The following is a 16860-nucleotide window of genomic DNA, read 5'->3' as shown; positions in this document are numbered from 1 at the left end:
GGCTGCTGAGAGCTTTTAAGCCTCCCTTCTCCCTCCTGCGCTCCTCATGTGGCTCCCCAGCAAGGTATGAAAATGGCTGGAGAGAACAAGGAAAGAAGGCTGGCTTGGAGTTTCTACAGTGGTTGGGGTTAGAGCATCAGTGAAGGGTTTCAGCTCATGGTTTGAACTTTCATCACCAAAGGAGGGAGCATTGGGGCTTTCTTATTAGCTTCTCTTTTGGCAGGGGACTAGCTAGGGTGCTGCTGAACTTGTTAGCATTTGGCACCCTTATGGGCTACACCCAACTCCTCTGGGACACCAGGGTGCAACAGTCTACTGTCTGCAGGCCAGGCCAGGTCTTTAGCCGTGGGTTTGGGTGCAGTGTGAATTGAAGGAAGCATATCAAAGGGGAAAAAGAAGAATGATATGAGGGGATGTTGTATAGCTGGTAAACGGGCTTTCAAGACATTTCTGACAAATATTTGACAAGGTGGTTGCATTGATAGCCAACATTATTTCCAGGATGCTTTTTGGGAGAAGGCTCATTGGTTTACAGGGTCCTTTGCCTTTGATCCTTAATAATCTATCCAAGGAAAATAAATCTGTTTTAGGGTCCATTATAAGCCATTGTTTTGAGGCCAGGAGAAGACTTGTAATTGCCATGGAATGACTTTGGACTTAATCAGCCTAAAATAGAGCTTGGAGCTTTGATTCAAGTATTCTTTGTGTTAGAATTGAGGCTTTTGAATTGTGAAATTCTTTTGAGAGCTGAAAGCATAAAAATTTCTATCTAAATAATGGTTGGGTCCAACATTTCAAGTGCAGTTAGGACTTAAGGGCAGCTCTGTAATATGGAAAATGGAATGAGTACCTGATGTAACTGGATACTGATGAATTGACAATGAATAAAGAAAGTAGCAAGAGGTTCCTGGATAAGTTCCTCAAAGAGCCATCAGAGAGCTTTCATCTCACCAAAACTTTCCCAAGAGGCCTGTCCTATGTCTGTGTGATGAGATTAATGATGTTAATCATTTTCTTTTTGCTATATTCTACCATGATTGTGTATTACTTTTTCAGTAAAAGTATTTGATAGATTTTTACTTTTAATCATTTTGAAATTTGTCTTTTTAATTTTCAGTAAAATTCTGCACATTTTCAGTAAAAATGAAGCAGGAATTAATTCATATAATTTGCATGTCATAATAAGTGTTCCATCATTGCTTCTTCTGCCCTATTTTTTTTGCAGATTATTCATTTTTTTCCCAATTCTAATTTACGTATCCTTTTAAAAGCTGTTCACGTATTCTTTTTTAGCCACATAATTCATAGTTGCTTTAATGTTGTGTTTGTGGTTACATGGTAGGGATTGTTGAAAGAAAAAATGGTGATTCATTGACATGAAATATAAAAGCTAATCTAGATATTAATTAATGATTTATTTAAACAATGGCTGTTGACAGGTTCAGTGGCCAAGAACTTCTTCACCAAATCAAAGCTTTCCATTCCAGAACTCTCCTATATATGGTAAGTACAATTAATGCCACGTGGTATGATACAATCATCCATATTCATTCTTTAGTTCCTACTGTTACATTTCAAAATTTTTATTTTTTGAATGATTTTTAGAAAGGTTTTATTTATTTCTTTTTAGAGAGAGGGAAAGGGAGGGAGAAAAAGAGGGAGAGAAACATCAGTCTGTGAGAGAAAGATTGATTGGCTGCCTCTCACTTGCACCCCCAACTGGGGACCTGGCCCGCAATCCATGCATGTGCCCTGACTGGGAATTGAACGGGCGACATTTTGGTTCACAGGCCCGTGCTCAATTCACTGAGCCACACCAGCCAGGGCATTTTTTTTTTTTTTAATAAAGTGAATAGAATTTAGACTTTTGTTGCTATGAAAATTAACTTATTATATGAAAAGCACAATGAACAGTGTCTGGCACATACTGCATACTGTATGTATTAGCTATTTATGTATTTTAAAAGATTTTATTTATTTTTAGAGAGAGAGGGGGCAGGAAGAGAGAAGGAGAGGGAGAGAAACATTGGTTGGACCTGGCCCGCAACCCAGGCATGTGCCCAGTCTGGGAATTGAACCATTGACCTTTAGTTTTCAGGCCAGCACTCAGTCTACTGAGACACACTAGCCAGTGTCATACTAGCTATTATTTAAAAAATAATTTCCTAATTATTTTTCTCATCTAGATCCCTTTTCAGTCTAACCAGTTATGTGTGTGGGCATATGAGAATTTCTGTCTTGTGTATTTTATTTTCATATTTTTCTACTTGGTGTGATGCGAGTAACCAGAGGACCCTGAAAAGCTATTTATAATACTTTATGAGGCCAGGTGAAGAGAAGGTCCACAAATGTTTTGGAATTAAGTTAAATTTGACTATTCTAGCTGCGTGTGAAATTCCTAAATTTGGCTGGTGTTTATCAACTGGGCCCTAATTCAGACTTGCAGCTGTGGCATGTACTGCATGCACCTTCCTGCTGAGCTGGCCACAGCCCTAGCTCCAAAAGGACTGTGCTGAGAAGGTCCAGATGGCTCTATTTGCATTTATGAAAATGCTTGGTGCTTCTGTAAACTGCCGGCTGCATGTGGGTTGTTCTTCCTCACGACTGGGCAAGATACCGCACAGCTATAAATATATAATTAAAACATTGGAATGTTTATCTAAATTTTTTTCATGAGGATTTGCAAAAATTATGATAGCATTTAAAATTGTCATGTTTTCTGCATTTTATTGGAAAATTATTGCAATAATTCTTGTGCATGCCAATATACCTGGGATCCTGAGCTAGATTTATTCATTAGCAATATATTCTACCATAATTTTTACAGTAAGCCATATATAAGATTTTAAAGCTCGGGACAAAAGAAATCATCATTTTCGGAAGACTAGAATCTATTTAGGCAGAATTCCCAGTCTTACCATAATGGCATAAGGCTTCTTATCTTTTTGTGGAGCCATACCCACGAAAGCTGAATGGTATTCTCTCCATCCAGCATGGGCAGCAGTCTCCAGATTCCTCAGCCTGGGGAGCTGCTATTGCAGGGCTGGTGCATTTTAAATATTTCAAGGAGAGGAGGATGTGAATGGAGCTTACCTTCAATATTCTTTCTTTCAAATAGTAACACCTTTCTAGTACCTTTTTATATGTCTTATCTCTCTACTTGTCCTAACACAAGTATACTTGTCTCTGTACACTTTAGAGACTGGTTGAGTTTAGAGGGTCTTAGTTACTTTGGCAAATAGGTTTCTTTTGTGCTGAGTAAATATGTCTGTGCTTTCAGTGGAAAACAGTGACTGAAGCGAAGATAAGCCTTTTCAAGACTATCCCTTTGTTCCTTTCTGTCTTATCTGGTTCCAGCCTTCCCTAGTTGCTAGTTTTATCTGAAAATACAATGCAACCAGTATTTATTGAGCTTACTTATATTTTCCCAGGGGTATTCTCAAGCAAATTTTTGATACATTTTTTGTGACTTGAAAAGGTCAATGTTTTTCCTTAAAGCTTCAAAATGAAGGGCTCATTGCTGAGCTCCAGTAACTGTATACAGTAATGGCTGGGACAATTGTAAAGGGGCTGGGACCAGCCCTTCCTCTTGACCGTTTTGAGCACCGAGTCAGGAGCTCGTCACACAACACATTTACTGAATGGCTGTCAGCTGTGGAATTTGGGGCATCATTTTACTTTTTGTGTCATAGTTGCTTGTCTTGTGTACTCAGCATTGTAAAACAGACCTACTGGGGAACTTACAGTTTTATTTATGAAGTGCCACTGATACCAGTGCTGTCAATCATACTAGTTCTTCCTCTTAAGTGGTCCCCTGAAATTTCATATGGGTTTGGGGACTCAGCAGGCTTACCACCAGAGAGCCTGGGAATTGTGTTTGCATGTTTGAAGCTGAGTAAATTTTCCTCTAAGCCTGGTGTTAGGTACTCATGACATCTGTTAATATTTAGGGAACTTAGTGATGCCGACTGTGATGGAGCTCTGACCCTGCCTGAGTTCTGTGCTGCATTTCATCTCATTGTGGCCCGGAAAAACGGCTATCCACTGCCTGAGACCCTCCCTCCAACTTTGCAGCCAGAGTACCTGCAAGCTGGTAAGACCTCATCATAAATCCTGACCCTCAGACATTTTCCATCCAGGCCTTACAAGAAATTTTAGTTTCTTAAATAGTGTCCAGACACTTTAGGGCAGTGGTTCCCAACCTTTTGGCACCACGGACCAGTTGGGTGAAAGATGAATCGGGGGGAGATGACAACAGGACATGGAGCTCAGGTGAGCTTTGCTCGCCCCACTGTGGAATGGGAGGGGGAGGAGCTTAGGTGAGCTTTGCTCACTTGCCCGCTGTGAATGAGTTGGGGGTGGAGACAGGAGGTGGAGCTCAGGCAAGCTTTGCTTGTGGCCAGGTTCTTAAGAGGCAGCAGACCAGTACTGGTCAGCACCCGGGGGTTGGGGTCCCCTGCTTTAGGGGCTCTTTTGTCTCTACCGTTGCTGTCCTTTAACCAATATTAGATTTTCATATCTTATAATATGAATAATAGTGATGATCTGGGTGCGAGTCATCTGTTATTTTCATTCTATTATTCTCTGGATGGATTTGAACCAAACTCACTTACCCTTTCTTGAAAATTGTGGTGTAGGCAACTACTAAATCTCCCAGCTGATACAGAATGAAGAGGAAGATCTTCCTGTACAGCCAAGTGCTGACTTGGCGTCTTTCAGCACATCCCAGTGTCCCCAAGTGGCCTTGGGCAATGAAATGAAATAGAACTGCTATACATAATGAAAAAGTTAAAAAACTGCATGCAGTGAAATCTGCAAAGAGCTATAATCTTAAATATACACTTGAAGAATTTTTACATATGTGTGTACCCATATAACTGCAGTCAGATAAAGATATAGAACATTCCAGCACACCAGAAGTTGGAATAGAACTCAACTCTGTCTTTCTTATTAATAAAACAGTTACCCCACAAACCCTTTGGATAGGAAAGAGTCATGGTGTGTTCAACAATTATATCAGTTACTTTGGAAGACTGGACAAATTAACAGTTTTTCTTGCTCTTTTCAGAGGCAGTGGGCAGTGACCTGATTTTTATTACTCAGAGAAGTGTAGCTTTCATTGAAAGGGTCCAGAAACATCTGATGCTTTCAACAACCTTTCTCACTTTAAAAAAAAATTTATTTACTTTTATAGGGAGGGGAAAGGGGGAGAAAGAGAGGAAGAGAAACATCAATCAGTTGTGTCTCTCACGCCCCTAACTGGAGACCTGGCCCGCATGTGCCCTGACTGGGAATTGAACCAGCAATCCTTTAGTTTGCAGGCCAGCGCTCAGTCCACTGAGCCACACCAGCCAGGGCAACCTTTATCACTTTTTAGGCAGGCAAGGTCTCTTAAAAACATGAGAGTTTAGTCATGGATGATTATCAGCAAGAGGGCAGTATCAAAAGTAAATGTGATTAGTCATTACTAGAGTTTAAGTTTTGTGGTTAGATCTGGAAAAGGTCTTAGATTATCTTACCTTGTCCCCTCCATATAAGTATACCAGATTCCAGGTGGCCAGTGACCCATCTAAGGCTACATTAAAGGGGTACATGACCTTTAGAGAAGAGTTCCTTAAATGTTTGAGCTGAGACAGGAAGGATGAGCTAAGGGCTCCATAGGTGAAATAGAGGGAAGAGTGAGCTGGCAGAGGGGACAGCAGGTATGTTTCAGAAGCTCTGAGAGGGACTTTGGAGCATGGGAAGTATGTGAAGTTCAGACCATAGTGGCTGGAACACAAAGAGCCAGGGCTGGAGGGGATGGGGATGAGGCTAAAGAAGAAGGTGGGGAACAAATCATGGGCAATGATGTTGTGTTTCAAGCAGGAACTTACACAATCAGACTTGTTGTTTGAAAGGATCCTGCTGGTTGCCGACCACAGAGCAGTTTTTGGGGAGCAAGGGTGGAAACCAGAGGACCAGGATATGGCAGTAGTCCGGTCAGGAGTTGTGGGGAGGCTGGCACGGGGGAGGTGACAGTGGAAATGCAGAGATGAGGACTTGGTGGAGGGAGATTTAGCAGTTAATTGATGGCATTTGTAGTTTTTGAAAGTGTTAGCTTTTTACCCAGCAAGACCCGTCACGATAGGGTATTCATCATGCAATTCTAGTGAGATCACTGATAAACTAGAAAGAGAAATCTTATCTTGGTTAAAACTGCTCTTGGGGCTGGATTAAGGAATAATACTTGGAAAAGTGTTTTGCTGTTTTTACCAAGGAAAGAGTGAGACAACCTGCTATAGACGGAAAAAAATCACCAGGGCCCGCGGTTTGCCTGACCTGAGATCAGTGAAGTTCAGAGCAGAGTAAGCAAATAAGCAATTTGAGCTACTTGTTCTCAACTGCCTATGGTAGCTGTTACTCAGTGGCCAGTACTTGACTACGGAGGAAAGTTGGTATTTCAATCCCTGGTGAAGATGGCAACATGAGAAAGGATTAACATCACTGCCAATTCATTTTAAACACTTGATTAAAAAATTTTTTTTAAACATGGTGAGATTTCCTGAACATAGTTCTAATGTGTACATGTGGAGGCTTCCCCACACCAGCAAGCAATTCTCATGTCCAAGAACTCTACTCAATTCTGACCCTATCTACCTGGAGATAGAATGAGGTTCCACAGGTAAAGGGCCCTGCCCCACAAGAACGCTCTCCACATGAGATGCTAGTCTTGAGTCCAGGTTGTTACCTATGCTTCTGACTGACTGGCTATAAATCACAGGCTTCCACGACCCCCATTTGGGTTTGATCAATTTGCTAAAATGGCTCATAAAACTCAAGAAAACTTGTTTACTCCCTAGAGTACCAATTTATTACGAAGAATATTAAGGAAATGAATAAACAGCCTGATGAAGAGATATAAAGGGTGAGGCCCTGAATGAAGGAGTTTCTATTCTTTTGGAGCTTGGGGCCCAGCATGGCAGCACATGGAAGTGGTCTGGTTCCCTAACAAGGAAGCTCTCTTAAAAAGGGACCTACTAGCTATTCTTTTGGGTTGAAGACTTCATTACATAATCATGATTGATTAAGTCATTGGCCATTGGTGATTGATTCAACCTCAAGCCTCTCTCCTTCCTGGGAAATAAGGAGCTGGGGCTGAAAGTTCCAGTCCTCTAACAACATGGCAACCTGGCCAACACCCTTTGGTGGGTTTCAAAATTCACCTCATTAACATAACGAGAGACACCATTGTTGCCCTCATTACTTAAGAAATTCCTAGGAGTTTTGGAGCTCTGTGCCAGAAATGGGGATGAAGACCAAATACATATTTCTTATTATAAATCATAATATCACCATGGCATTAAAATTTTGATTTCTTAATAATGGGTCTTGACAAATTTGATTTGTCATTTCTGTTTATGGTCTATCCCAATCTGCTTTTCCTCTTTGGAATATGGACAAATTTTCTAGTTGTTGAGACATTTATTTCTTAATTACTTTGTGACAAAGTGGTGAAACAATCCACTTCTAAGAAATAGCATGAGTGTTAATTATTAGCTTACCTAGTAGCATGAGTTTTCCTCATGCTGTTCCAGTCAGTCTCCCAACTAACAGCCCTTTTCACTGTTCTTTGTTAGAAATTCATAATGGGATTCTTATTTCCTTTCTTGTAAGTCAGCAAGAACCTGTGCTCTTTTGTTATTCCTTCTAACCAAAAGAAAGGACTATTTCATAGTTTTCTTGGGCACATATCATCATTAGATCTCGTCCATTTCCAACAAGAATAGCTAAAATGTAGTATTTCCTTAGTTAATGTTTCTAGTATCACCATAGTTACTACTAAAAAATTATACTAGTAGCATAGTTAGAGCTTAAGTATTATGATAGTGATGGTTAATGCAGAAAACAACTATGTTACAACATGAAATGCCAAAAGCATGGATCTTCTAGTAGGACTGCTGGCAATTCAAGTCCCTGCTCAACCATTTACCAACTATATGACCTTGAGTAAGTTGCTTAACTTCTGTGTTCCTCAGTTTCATCATGTTTAAATGGGGATTACAGAAGTTCCAGGTTATATATATAGAGAGAACTTAAACTACTATATCAGCATGATGAGTGCCATGACTAGTATATTGGAGCTAGCTGATTTTGTTGTTATATAGGAAGCAGTGCCTGCTATGACTATATTTATTCTTTTTGTTTCTTCTCAGCCTTTCCTAAGACCAACTGGGAGTGTGCATTATTTGATTCTTATTCTGACTCCATGCCAGCAAACCAACAACCCCATGACTTGAATCGGATGGAGGTAAAAGATCTTCATATATATTAACGAGTTAAGGATGTGTTAGAATTAAATCCATTAGCCTATGTGTTTTATAAACTCTGGGACGTCCATGCTTATAACATTTTCTCTTCATAGTTAGTATTTACTTTGGGGCTCATCCTTTCAAATCTAGACACCAGATATATCTATAATTATATTTTTTCTTTTCTTCCTAAAACTAGATTGGTGAAATAAGCAAAATAGTCTCTTGACTTTCTAGAGGTGAAACTGAGGTCCAGCGAAACTAGGCCAGAAAAATGCTAGCCAAGGTTTTTCTTTTAACCAGGCTTTAATTCTGAAGTAAATATTGTAAAGTTGTATTTTTAGTAATTGAATAAACAAAATATAATGAACTAGAACAGTTTTGAGAGGAGGTTTGAGGACTATATATCCCCAAACCACATATAAAGCTGCCTTCTCCCTCAGGGTTTTTAGCTTTTGGACCCAATGAAGACTGATTTGGATGGTCCTCAAGAGAAACCCAGACTTCCCACCATGGTGGGCCATTGATGTTGGGGCTTAGCCACATGATTAGTGGTCCTTCAGTGTGCATCTATAAATAGGACTTGTTATGGTTATTGTTAATTTCAGCATTGTCATCAGTCATCATCATGATTGCAGTGATGTCAGCTTATGATATCTGCTGTTCCTGTCCTAAAAAAGGTCTGGAAATGTTTAATAAATGGTGGTTTATTCACAGTCTCCTATTATAGTTCTCTGACCCTAATTAAAACCATTGCAAGATGGTAGAACTAATTGATGAAATTCAATGTATCTATCTTTTTTTGTTACTTCTGCTTTTGGTGTCATATCTAAGAAACCATTGTCTAATATACAATCATGGAGATCTACTCCGTTGTTTTCTTTTAAGAGTTTTATAGTTTTAGACCTTACATTTAGGTCTGTGATCCATATTGAGTTAATTTTTGTGTATGCTATGAGGAAGAGGTCTAACTTCATTCTTTTGTATATCAATATTTAGTTATTCCAGTATCATTTATTGAAAAAACAATTCTGCCCCATTGAATTGTTTTACACCTTTGCTGAAGATCCCTTGACTATAAATATAAGGGTTTATTTATGGATTCTCAATTATATCCCATATATATGTCATTTTGCTAGTATCACACAGTCTTGATTACTGTAACTTTGTGGTAAGTTTTGAAATTGGGAAGTTGAGTCCTTTAACTTTGTTCTTCTTTTCAATAATATTTTCACTATTCTGGATTTCTTGCATTTCCTTATGAAATTTAGGACCATCTGGCCAAATTCTGCAAAAAAGCAAGAAGGATTGCATCCAATCTGTAGATGAATTTGGGGAATATTGCCATCTTAACAATATTAAGTCTTCTGATCCATGAGCATGGGATATCTTTCCACTTATGTAGATTAAAAAAATTTCTTTCAACTCTTTTTTGGATTTCTTTTTTTAAATTAATAAAGACATTCCATTAATTCATATAACCAGAAGTTCTAAGGCAGTGTGTTTCCAAGGTTAGTTAATTGAGCAGCTTAAGGATGTCACTAAAGACTGTTTATTTCCAATATCCTGCTCTGGTATACCCTTCATGCTGGCTTAAGTCCTCCTCATGGTAACAAAATTAAAACTAAATATTCTTACAATAACAACAATATATGTCAGATAAAAAGAATGTCTTAATCGGCTTCTAGGACAGATCCTCTTACATTTCATTGAGTAGTATTTCATCATATGCTCCTTCCTAATCTGAACCTAGAAGGATGAATCATAACCTCTTGATTAGTTTAACATAATAAGGACTTACTCTTGAATTCCTTGAGGAAAGAGTAGATTTTAAAATAAAAATGTTTTTGTAAGAAAAAAGAAATGATTGTTGGGTAAACAATCAACAGTGTCAGGGGAGACACTAAAAAAAGCTATTAAGAGCTAAGTTCTTTATTATAATATTCACATTTTAGAACTATTAAATAATTGGATTAGGATAATATAGAATTCTATAAACAACATTAAAACATATCTTCTTCCTAAATTTATCTATCTTTTAAAATACATGTCCTGTAATAATTTAATTTCTACATCTGATGATGACAGACTAGGCAATTAGGACTAACTTAGCTACACTCCTCAGTAACCACATACCTTCTTTTCCTATGCCTCATCTTAATAGTTTTGCTATGTATATATGCATCTGTATATACAATACACAATTATTTTGAATGTATTTTTTCATTTTTTATTTTTATTATTTTTAAAGTATATTTTGATTATGCTATTATAGTTGTCCCCATTTTTCCCCCTTTGCCCCCTATGCCTGGTACCTCCCTTCCCTCCAGTAGTTCCCCCCTTTCTCCCTTAGTTCATGTCCATGGGTCATGCATGGACATATAAGTTCTTTGGCTTCTCCATTTACTTTACTATTCTTACCATCCCCCTGTCTATTTTGTACCTTCAGGTTATGCTTCTTGATCCCTGCACCTTTTCCCCCATTCTTTCCCTTCCCCTCCCTCCTGATAACCCTCCATATGATCTCCGTATCTATGGTTCTGTTTCTGTTCTAGTTGTTTAGTCTGTTTTTGTTTTTTAGATTCATTTGTTGATAGTGTGTGTTTGTTGGATTTCTTTTTATCTGCATTTTCTACTGTTAAGTCATTTTCTCTTGCTAAGAATCTGGTTTATAACATGGCGCAAGAAGAAAATGAAAGAAAGGGATGGTTAAGGTACATTTTTGTTTCATTGGACATAGCAGACTTTGAATAGGAAATTACATCTGGATGCTTCATTGTAATGCCAAGAATGACCTGCTTGAGGATTAAATCCTAGATCAGATTACCGCCAAGCAGTACTATTCTGTTTTTTTTTTTTTACTATTATTCTTTATCAGAAGTCTTAGAGTCCATGTAATTAAGACTTTATAAGAAATAAATTTATAATAATAGATTTTAAACAAAATTTTAAACTAATCATTATATGATTAATTTGGGTATTCATCTTATACTAATAAGAGTTTTCCCATAAGTGCATTAGGAGGAAGTTTTTTTCTGCTCATCAGTAAAATTATCTTATTCCAGGATAAGGAGGCAATTTGAATCAGAGTAGAACACCCTCTGGTTACCAGATCCTGGCAAATACCAACCTTATTCGGCCACTTGTCAGAACCTCTCTCTGCTTGTAAAAAAGTACATAGTATACAGGTTTGTTCTTGACTGAATGGGCAAGTGCTACAAGATGGGATTCTCTAGCTGAATCCCATGACTGGATTCAGATTTAATATGTGGTCTATACATATGCCTGCCTTAATCTGAATTGTTAGTTTTTCCCTCTATGCATATAAATATTTCAATACAAATTTACTTATCTCTCACTAGGAACCTAAAATAAAATAATATTAAGTGTCAGGGCTTACTGAAGACAGAAATATTGGCAAGATATATAACTTTTAAAACATTTTCATCATTTATGCACATCACTTTATTTCTATTCAATCTGTATAATTAATTTTATTTCCTTTTTCAAGAAGTTATCTATTAAAGACATGACCGACTTTCCTGTTCCTACCCAAGATATGACTGGTGATGACAAACAAGGTATGAAGAGAATGAACTTTCTTCCTTTAGGGATATTCTGCCTGTTTTTTTAATCCACTTCTCTTAGAATGGTTGACTTATAGAGCATATGAAGTCAGTTATCAGTATATGAACACACTTGGATGGATTATGTGGTTCAAATTATTGTCCCAAAACTATAGTTCATAAAGTGGTAACAAGAGCTTGAGTGTCCAAAGACCCCCACTCATTGGTTCCTTACTCAGTGCTGACCCTCAGGTTTAGCATCTTATTTTGGCAGACGTGATCCCAGGGCATCTGTATAAATACATATATGTACACAGGTTTTGTCCATGAGGAAATTATCTTCTGGAGAGAGTTTTTGTTTCTGGGCTTTGTTCTCTGTGACTATGGGTGTAGAGCTGTGATGTGAAGCCCAGCAACAATTTGCCTATCTTACTATGCAGGTGAGAAGCAGTGCAGTACAGAGTTCGATATTATAGCTATCACCAAGTACAGAGATGAGTTAGTGTGGGAATATCTAGAAGATCAGGAGGAACCTGCCCTCTGCCCTGACTCCATACTTCTGTATAGTGCTTTTTAATCTACCATGTCCTTCCTCACACACTGTTTTATCCAGTCCTCACAAAACTGAATGGAGGCTGGCATGTTCATTCCCTAAAATTTAGGGATGAGTAAGTTGAAGTTTAGGCAGTATGAATCATTTGCTTAATAAGAAAAAGAGAGGGGATAAAAACCAAGATTTTCTAACTCTCAAGCCAGTATTCCTTCTATTATCTGATATTGATTTACTGCCCATGAATGAGAGGCTTATCTGAAGAGACCAAAAATCAGTGAAGCTATTTCAGGTTTTATTGTTGAGACCTGCCATTGATGCAGCTTTGTATGGGGGTTAAACATGAAAAATAAGTTTTCTCGCCCTGGCTGGTGTGGCTAGGAGGATTGAGCACTGGCCTGCAAACCAAAGGGTCCCAGTTCAATTCCCAGTCAGGGCTCATGCCTGGATTGCAGGCCTGGTCCCCAGTTGGGAGCGTGTGAGAGGCAACCCCACATTGATGTTTCTCTCCCTCTTTTTCTCCCTTCCCCCTCTCTAAAAATAAATAAATAAAATATTTTTAAAAATCTTTTAAAAATTAAAAAAACAATAAATTTTCCCTTAGAAAACAACAGTTGCATGCTATCTATTTACATATTTGCTTGGGAGAGGCAGAACTGGACATTGTCTACAGCACCATATACTCTGATCCCTCTTTATTAATTAGTGGGTCTTAGCCTTGACTGCACATTGGAATAACCAAGTGAGCTCTAAAAATACTGAAGCCTGGGTTTCACTCCAGGAGAGACTCTGATGTCATTGGTCTGGACGGATGTTAGGAATGAAAGAAATTCCTGGTACTTCCTGATAATACTCCTCTTAGCCACTATAGGTGCTCTCTATGGAAAGTTGAAAATACTGCTTTGTTCTCTTGGGGGAACATATTTTCTTTCATGCTTTAAGAGTTCTTCATTGTTTCGGTAAGTGCTATAGCAATTATAGACGTTTGTAACACCATTTTTGTAAGTGATTACTAGAGATTCTTTGCTTTAATATAATGTACCAGAGAAATTAAATGTTATAGTTCTTTTTTCTTTTCCCCTTCTTTCTCTCTGTTCTTTTAAAACAAAACATCGCTAGCTTTGAAAAGTACTGTGGATGAAGCCTTACCAAAGGACATGTCTGAGAATCCAGGTAGGAGAAAACCATTTCAACATATTTATGTAATTATTTCTAATTAAAAAAAAAATAATTTTAGTGAGTAGAAGATTGGTATGTTTGTGATCGTATGTATGTATGTTTCTCTCGAAATATTTGTCTTGTGTTTTATTACAAGGAAACCTTTATGCTTTTTTTAACCCCTTCTTTTCAGGTACGAGAAAAGGGTGATTTTTTTCTTAAGTTCCGAATTTAGGTTACATTGAAAGGATCAGTGTTTGAATTTAGTCTCATTGTTACTAAGTGTAAAATTGAGAAGGCTTGGAGTTGAGAAGATTTCAACAAACCATTGTGATTTCTATGTAGAAGAAGGAATTGATGAGGTAGATCAATTAGAGGCCCACAGCTGAAGTCTTTCCATTTCCAAAGCAAAAATCTCAAATATTTTCATTATACTTCACCACCAGGAAGGCAAGTAAATGTTCTTATACATGGAGTGGATTCCAAGGAGAAAAATAAAAATTGTGTTTGCCCTGTTCTTGGAGAGTTGGAACTGTGCCTGTGAACCACAGAGGTGGCTGGGACTGTGTCTTCAGCTCTCTCAACGGACCCATCATTGACCCAAGATGAATTTAAAAACAAACTGACTAGAGAAGGTGTTACTATTTGGCGCTCTGATTATGAAGACATGAAAGAAATTAGTACTTTCCTTTTTATCTCTCTTAATATTTAATAAGTAAATCATGTTTGTTTTGGTTAGCTATCATCCCAGGCTAATTTGTTTAAAGTTGGAACAAAGGGGTCAATATAACATTGAGGCTTATGTAATAGTACAATATTTCCCAAACACCAAGTTCACTCAAGGTTTAAAGAAGAAGAATAGAGGGAGAGGGGAGGGAGGAGAAGGAGGGGAGAGAGCACAAGGGAGCACATGAATGAGAATCTATGATAGATTCCAGATATGAGGCCTAAGAATCTGTATTTTTTGGCAGCCCCAGGTGATTCTGATGTGTAGCCTATTTTCGTAGCAGCTGCCTATGGAAGGCCATGTTAAGAAATAGAAAGTTAAGATTAACCATGATTCCAAAAGTGGTAGGAATTCTCAAACCTAGTTTTGGTTTTGAAACTGTTTGGGATTCCTTCATCATGGGGGACATGCTCTGTTTGTGTAGGAGAAATGCCTGAGGTAGGTTTTTTGTAACCTTATGTTATGATATTAGCAAAAGTATTTTTTTTTTTTTTAAGCAAAAGCTATTTAACTGTGGTGACTTAAGTTGTTCTGTCTTCAACAGCCTTTGAGGTTAATAATTCTTCCTGTTTTTTCCATGAGCATCACGTGTTCTCTGGGGCGAGCTTTAGATATCCTTAACCTTCCTTCATTGAATAGGATATGGTGTCACCAGATAAAACATCTCAGGGCGTGCCACAGTGTATGAAGTATCATACATCTGAATTTGTTTCACATTGTACCTGGGAGCATACTATGTGGTCCCTGATTTGTTTTCCCACTTCTGCCTGTTCTGGAGTGGATATGAGGGACTTGGATTCCCAGAGGGGGAGACTGGAGTTTCAGGGTGGTGGTTTCTAATTCTGAATGGTTGTCTGTGCCACGTGGACAGTTTTTACCTCAGTTGAGTTGTTCCCTTTTGGAGAATTAAACTTCAGGCTTGCCTTCTTATCCCATTTCTGTTTCCTGGAAAGGTAACATGGCTGGAGTATTCTAGGGAGTTGGCATGCTCCTTCCGTTTCCCAGGTAAATGGGAAGCTAAGATATGCCCATTGGCGTCTGTTTGAATTTCAGCACAATGTACCCTCACCGTTTTTGCAGATATTCACATGCTTCAAATGCTGAGCCTGACTTTCAGGGGCTCAGAGGCTGATGGAAGACTTAGCTAGAATAGTGAGCTCCAGTTTTTTTCTGATCAGAAACCTGTGGAGACTTACCAAGAGCTGCTTGGGATATGTTTTTGCACATGGAAGGAGAAGCATCTCCCTCCCCTGCTCTTCCATAGTGGGTGGTGATAGTAATAATAGTAATGGTGATGAAGATGATGATGTGGCAGGTTACAGATGGAATGGAACTTTATCATCAGGGAGTGGAGGTATCCCTTTTACGTATTTTTAAATGCTCTTACCCTTTTAATTGCTGAAAAGTATATATATATATATTAGTGGAGCCTAATAGATTTTCTTAGCTAATGTTACATTCCAGATAATTTAACAGAACACACTGCACAATGGTGATCTTTTTATTGATGTCTTAGTCATGTTGAGTGGATTAGGCCTGTTCATCCTTACACTGTAGTCTTCAGACTGCTGTTGGTGATTCTAGCAGCTGCCCCGATTGCCAGCTATCACCCCATGGTCTTATGGGGTAGAGCAATTCTTTCCTTTCATTACCCTCTCCCATCTGCCTCTCATTTGCTGTCTTGGAAGTAAATTTGGAAACCAGAATTCTAAGTTTGAAAAACTAGGAACACTCTATAATAGTAATGTTTTGCAATTCTAAAATACACTTCGTTGTTAAAGTACCTTCACTATCTTGTCTCTATGTGAGGAACGACTGCATTTTTATTTTCCTCATTCTGTAGGTGAGGGAACTGAGGTTCAGAGAGCTAACAGCTAGTGAGTATTGTGATCAGGAGGAGCATCTAGGCCTCATGACTCCCGGCCTGGTCTCCACCGCTCATCTGCACCCCCCACCCCATCTGTCTATCTCTCCCCAGCAGGGTTTACCCTGCCTTCCACACCCACTCCCACCCCAGCAAAAACACAAAGATAGTGGCAATTGACAAAGGAATTAATAGTCACCACCGTCTGGTTTGTTGAACAGTATTTTAAAATGGCTGAGACTTCTACCTACATATTTATGGAAAGCAGTGGAGCCTAAGGGAGAAGAGAGCCAAGGAGTGAGCTGGGGCCAGCTGTGGGCAGCCTGCTCAGGGGGCGGCCCCCAGCTCTGTGGTGAGTCTGATCACACTCTTCGCCCAGCTCCAAGGCAGCCAGCTTGCTTGGAGGAGAGGCTCCTCCAAGGAGGAGCCACTTTCTTTCACTGCTTGGGGCGAGGGGAGTTAGTTTTCAGTGATAATGGGCAAGACAGGGATCAGGGTCCTTGGGCTTTCTAGGCTTTTCAGAGGTTTGAGTTGAAAGATTCCTGTGTTCTCATTACAATAAGCCAAAATACGTAGGTTTGGAGAAATGTATCTCTTCTGCAGCTGACCTGATAGAAGGGATGTATGTTGCTAGTTTGCTCTGTGCCTTGTTACACTTCAGCTCCCCTTCCAGCCCTGCTTATCTAACTCAAGAATTTCAATGATAC

General features: G+C 38.8%; 1 protein-coding gene across 1 annotated transcript in view; it reads left to right on the top strand.

The window, feature by feature from the left end:
- Positions 1–16860, top strand: part of REPS2 (RALBP1 associated Eps domain containing 2) — a 198116-nt gene that overhangs the window by 96592 nt on the left and 84664 nt on the right. The window contains exons 7-11 of the mRNA XM_090264169.1: positions 1440–1503; positions 3951–4093; positions 8193–8287; positions 11800–11869; positions 13524–13577. Of these exons, the coding sequence (XP_090120295.1) occupies positions 1440–1503; positions 3951–4093; positions 8193–8287; positions 11800–11869; positions 13524–13577 (426 nt within the window). The remainder of the gene's footprint in view (positions 1–1439; positions 1504–3950; positions 4094–8192; positions 8288–11799; positions 11870–13523; positions 13578–16860) is intronic.

This window comes from Furipterus horrens, unplaced genomic scaffold (assembly GCF_987537825.1).
Source record: "Furipterus horrens unplaced genomic scaffold, mFurHor1.1.pri manual_scaffold_17, whole genome shotgun sequence".
NCBI classification, from domain to species: Eukaryota; Metazoa; Chordata; class Mammalia; order Chiroptera; family Furipteridae; genus Furipterus; species Furipterus horrens.
Note: the sequence above shows the minus strand (reverse complement) of the source record. Positions and strands in the feature narration are given on the sequence as shown.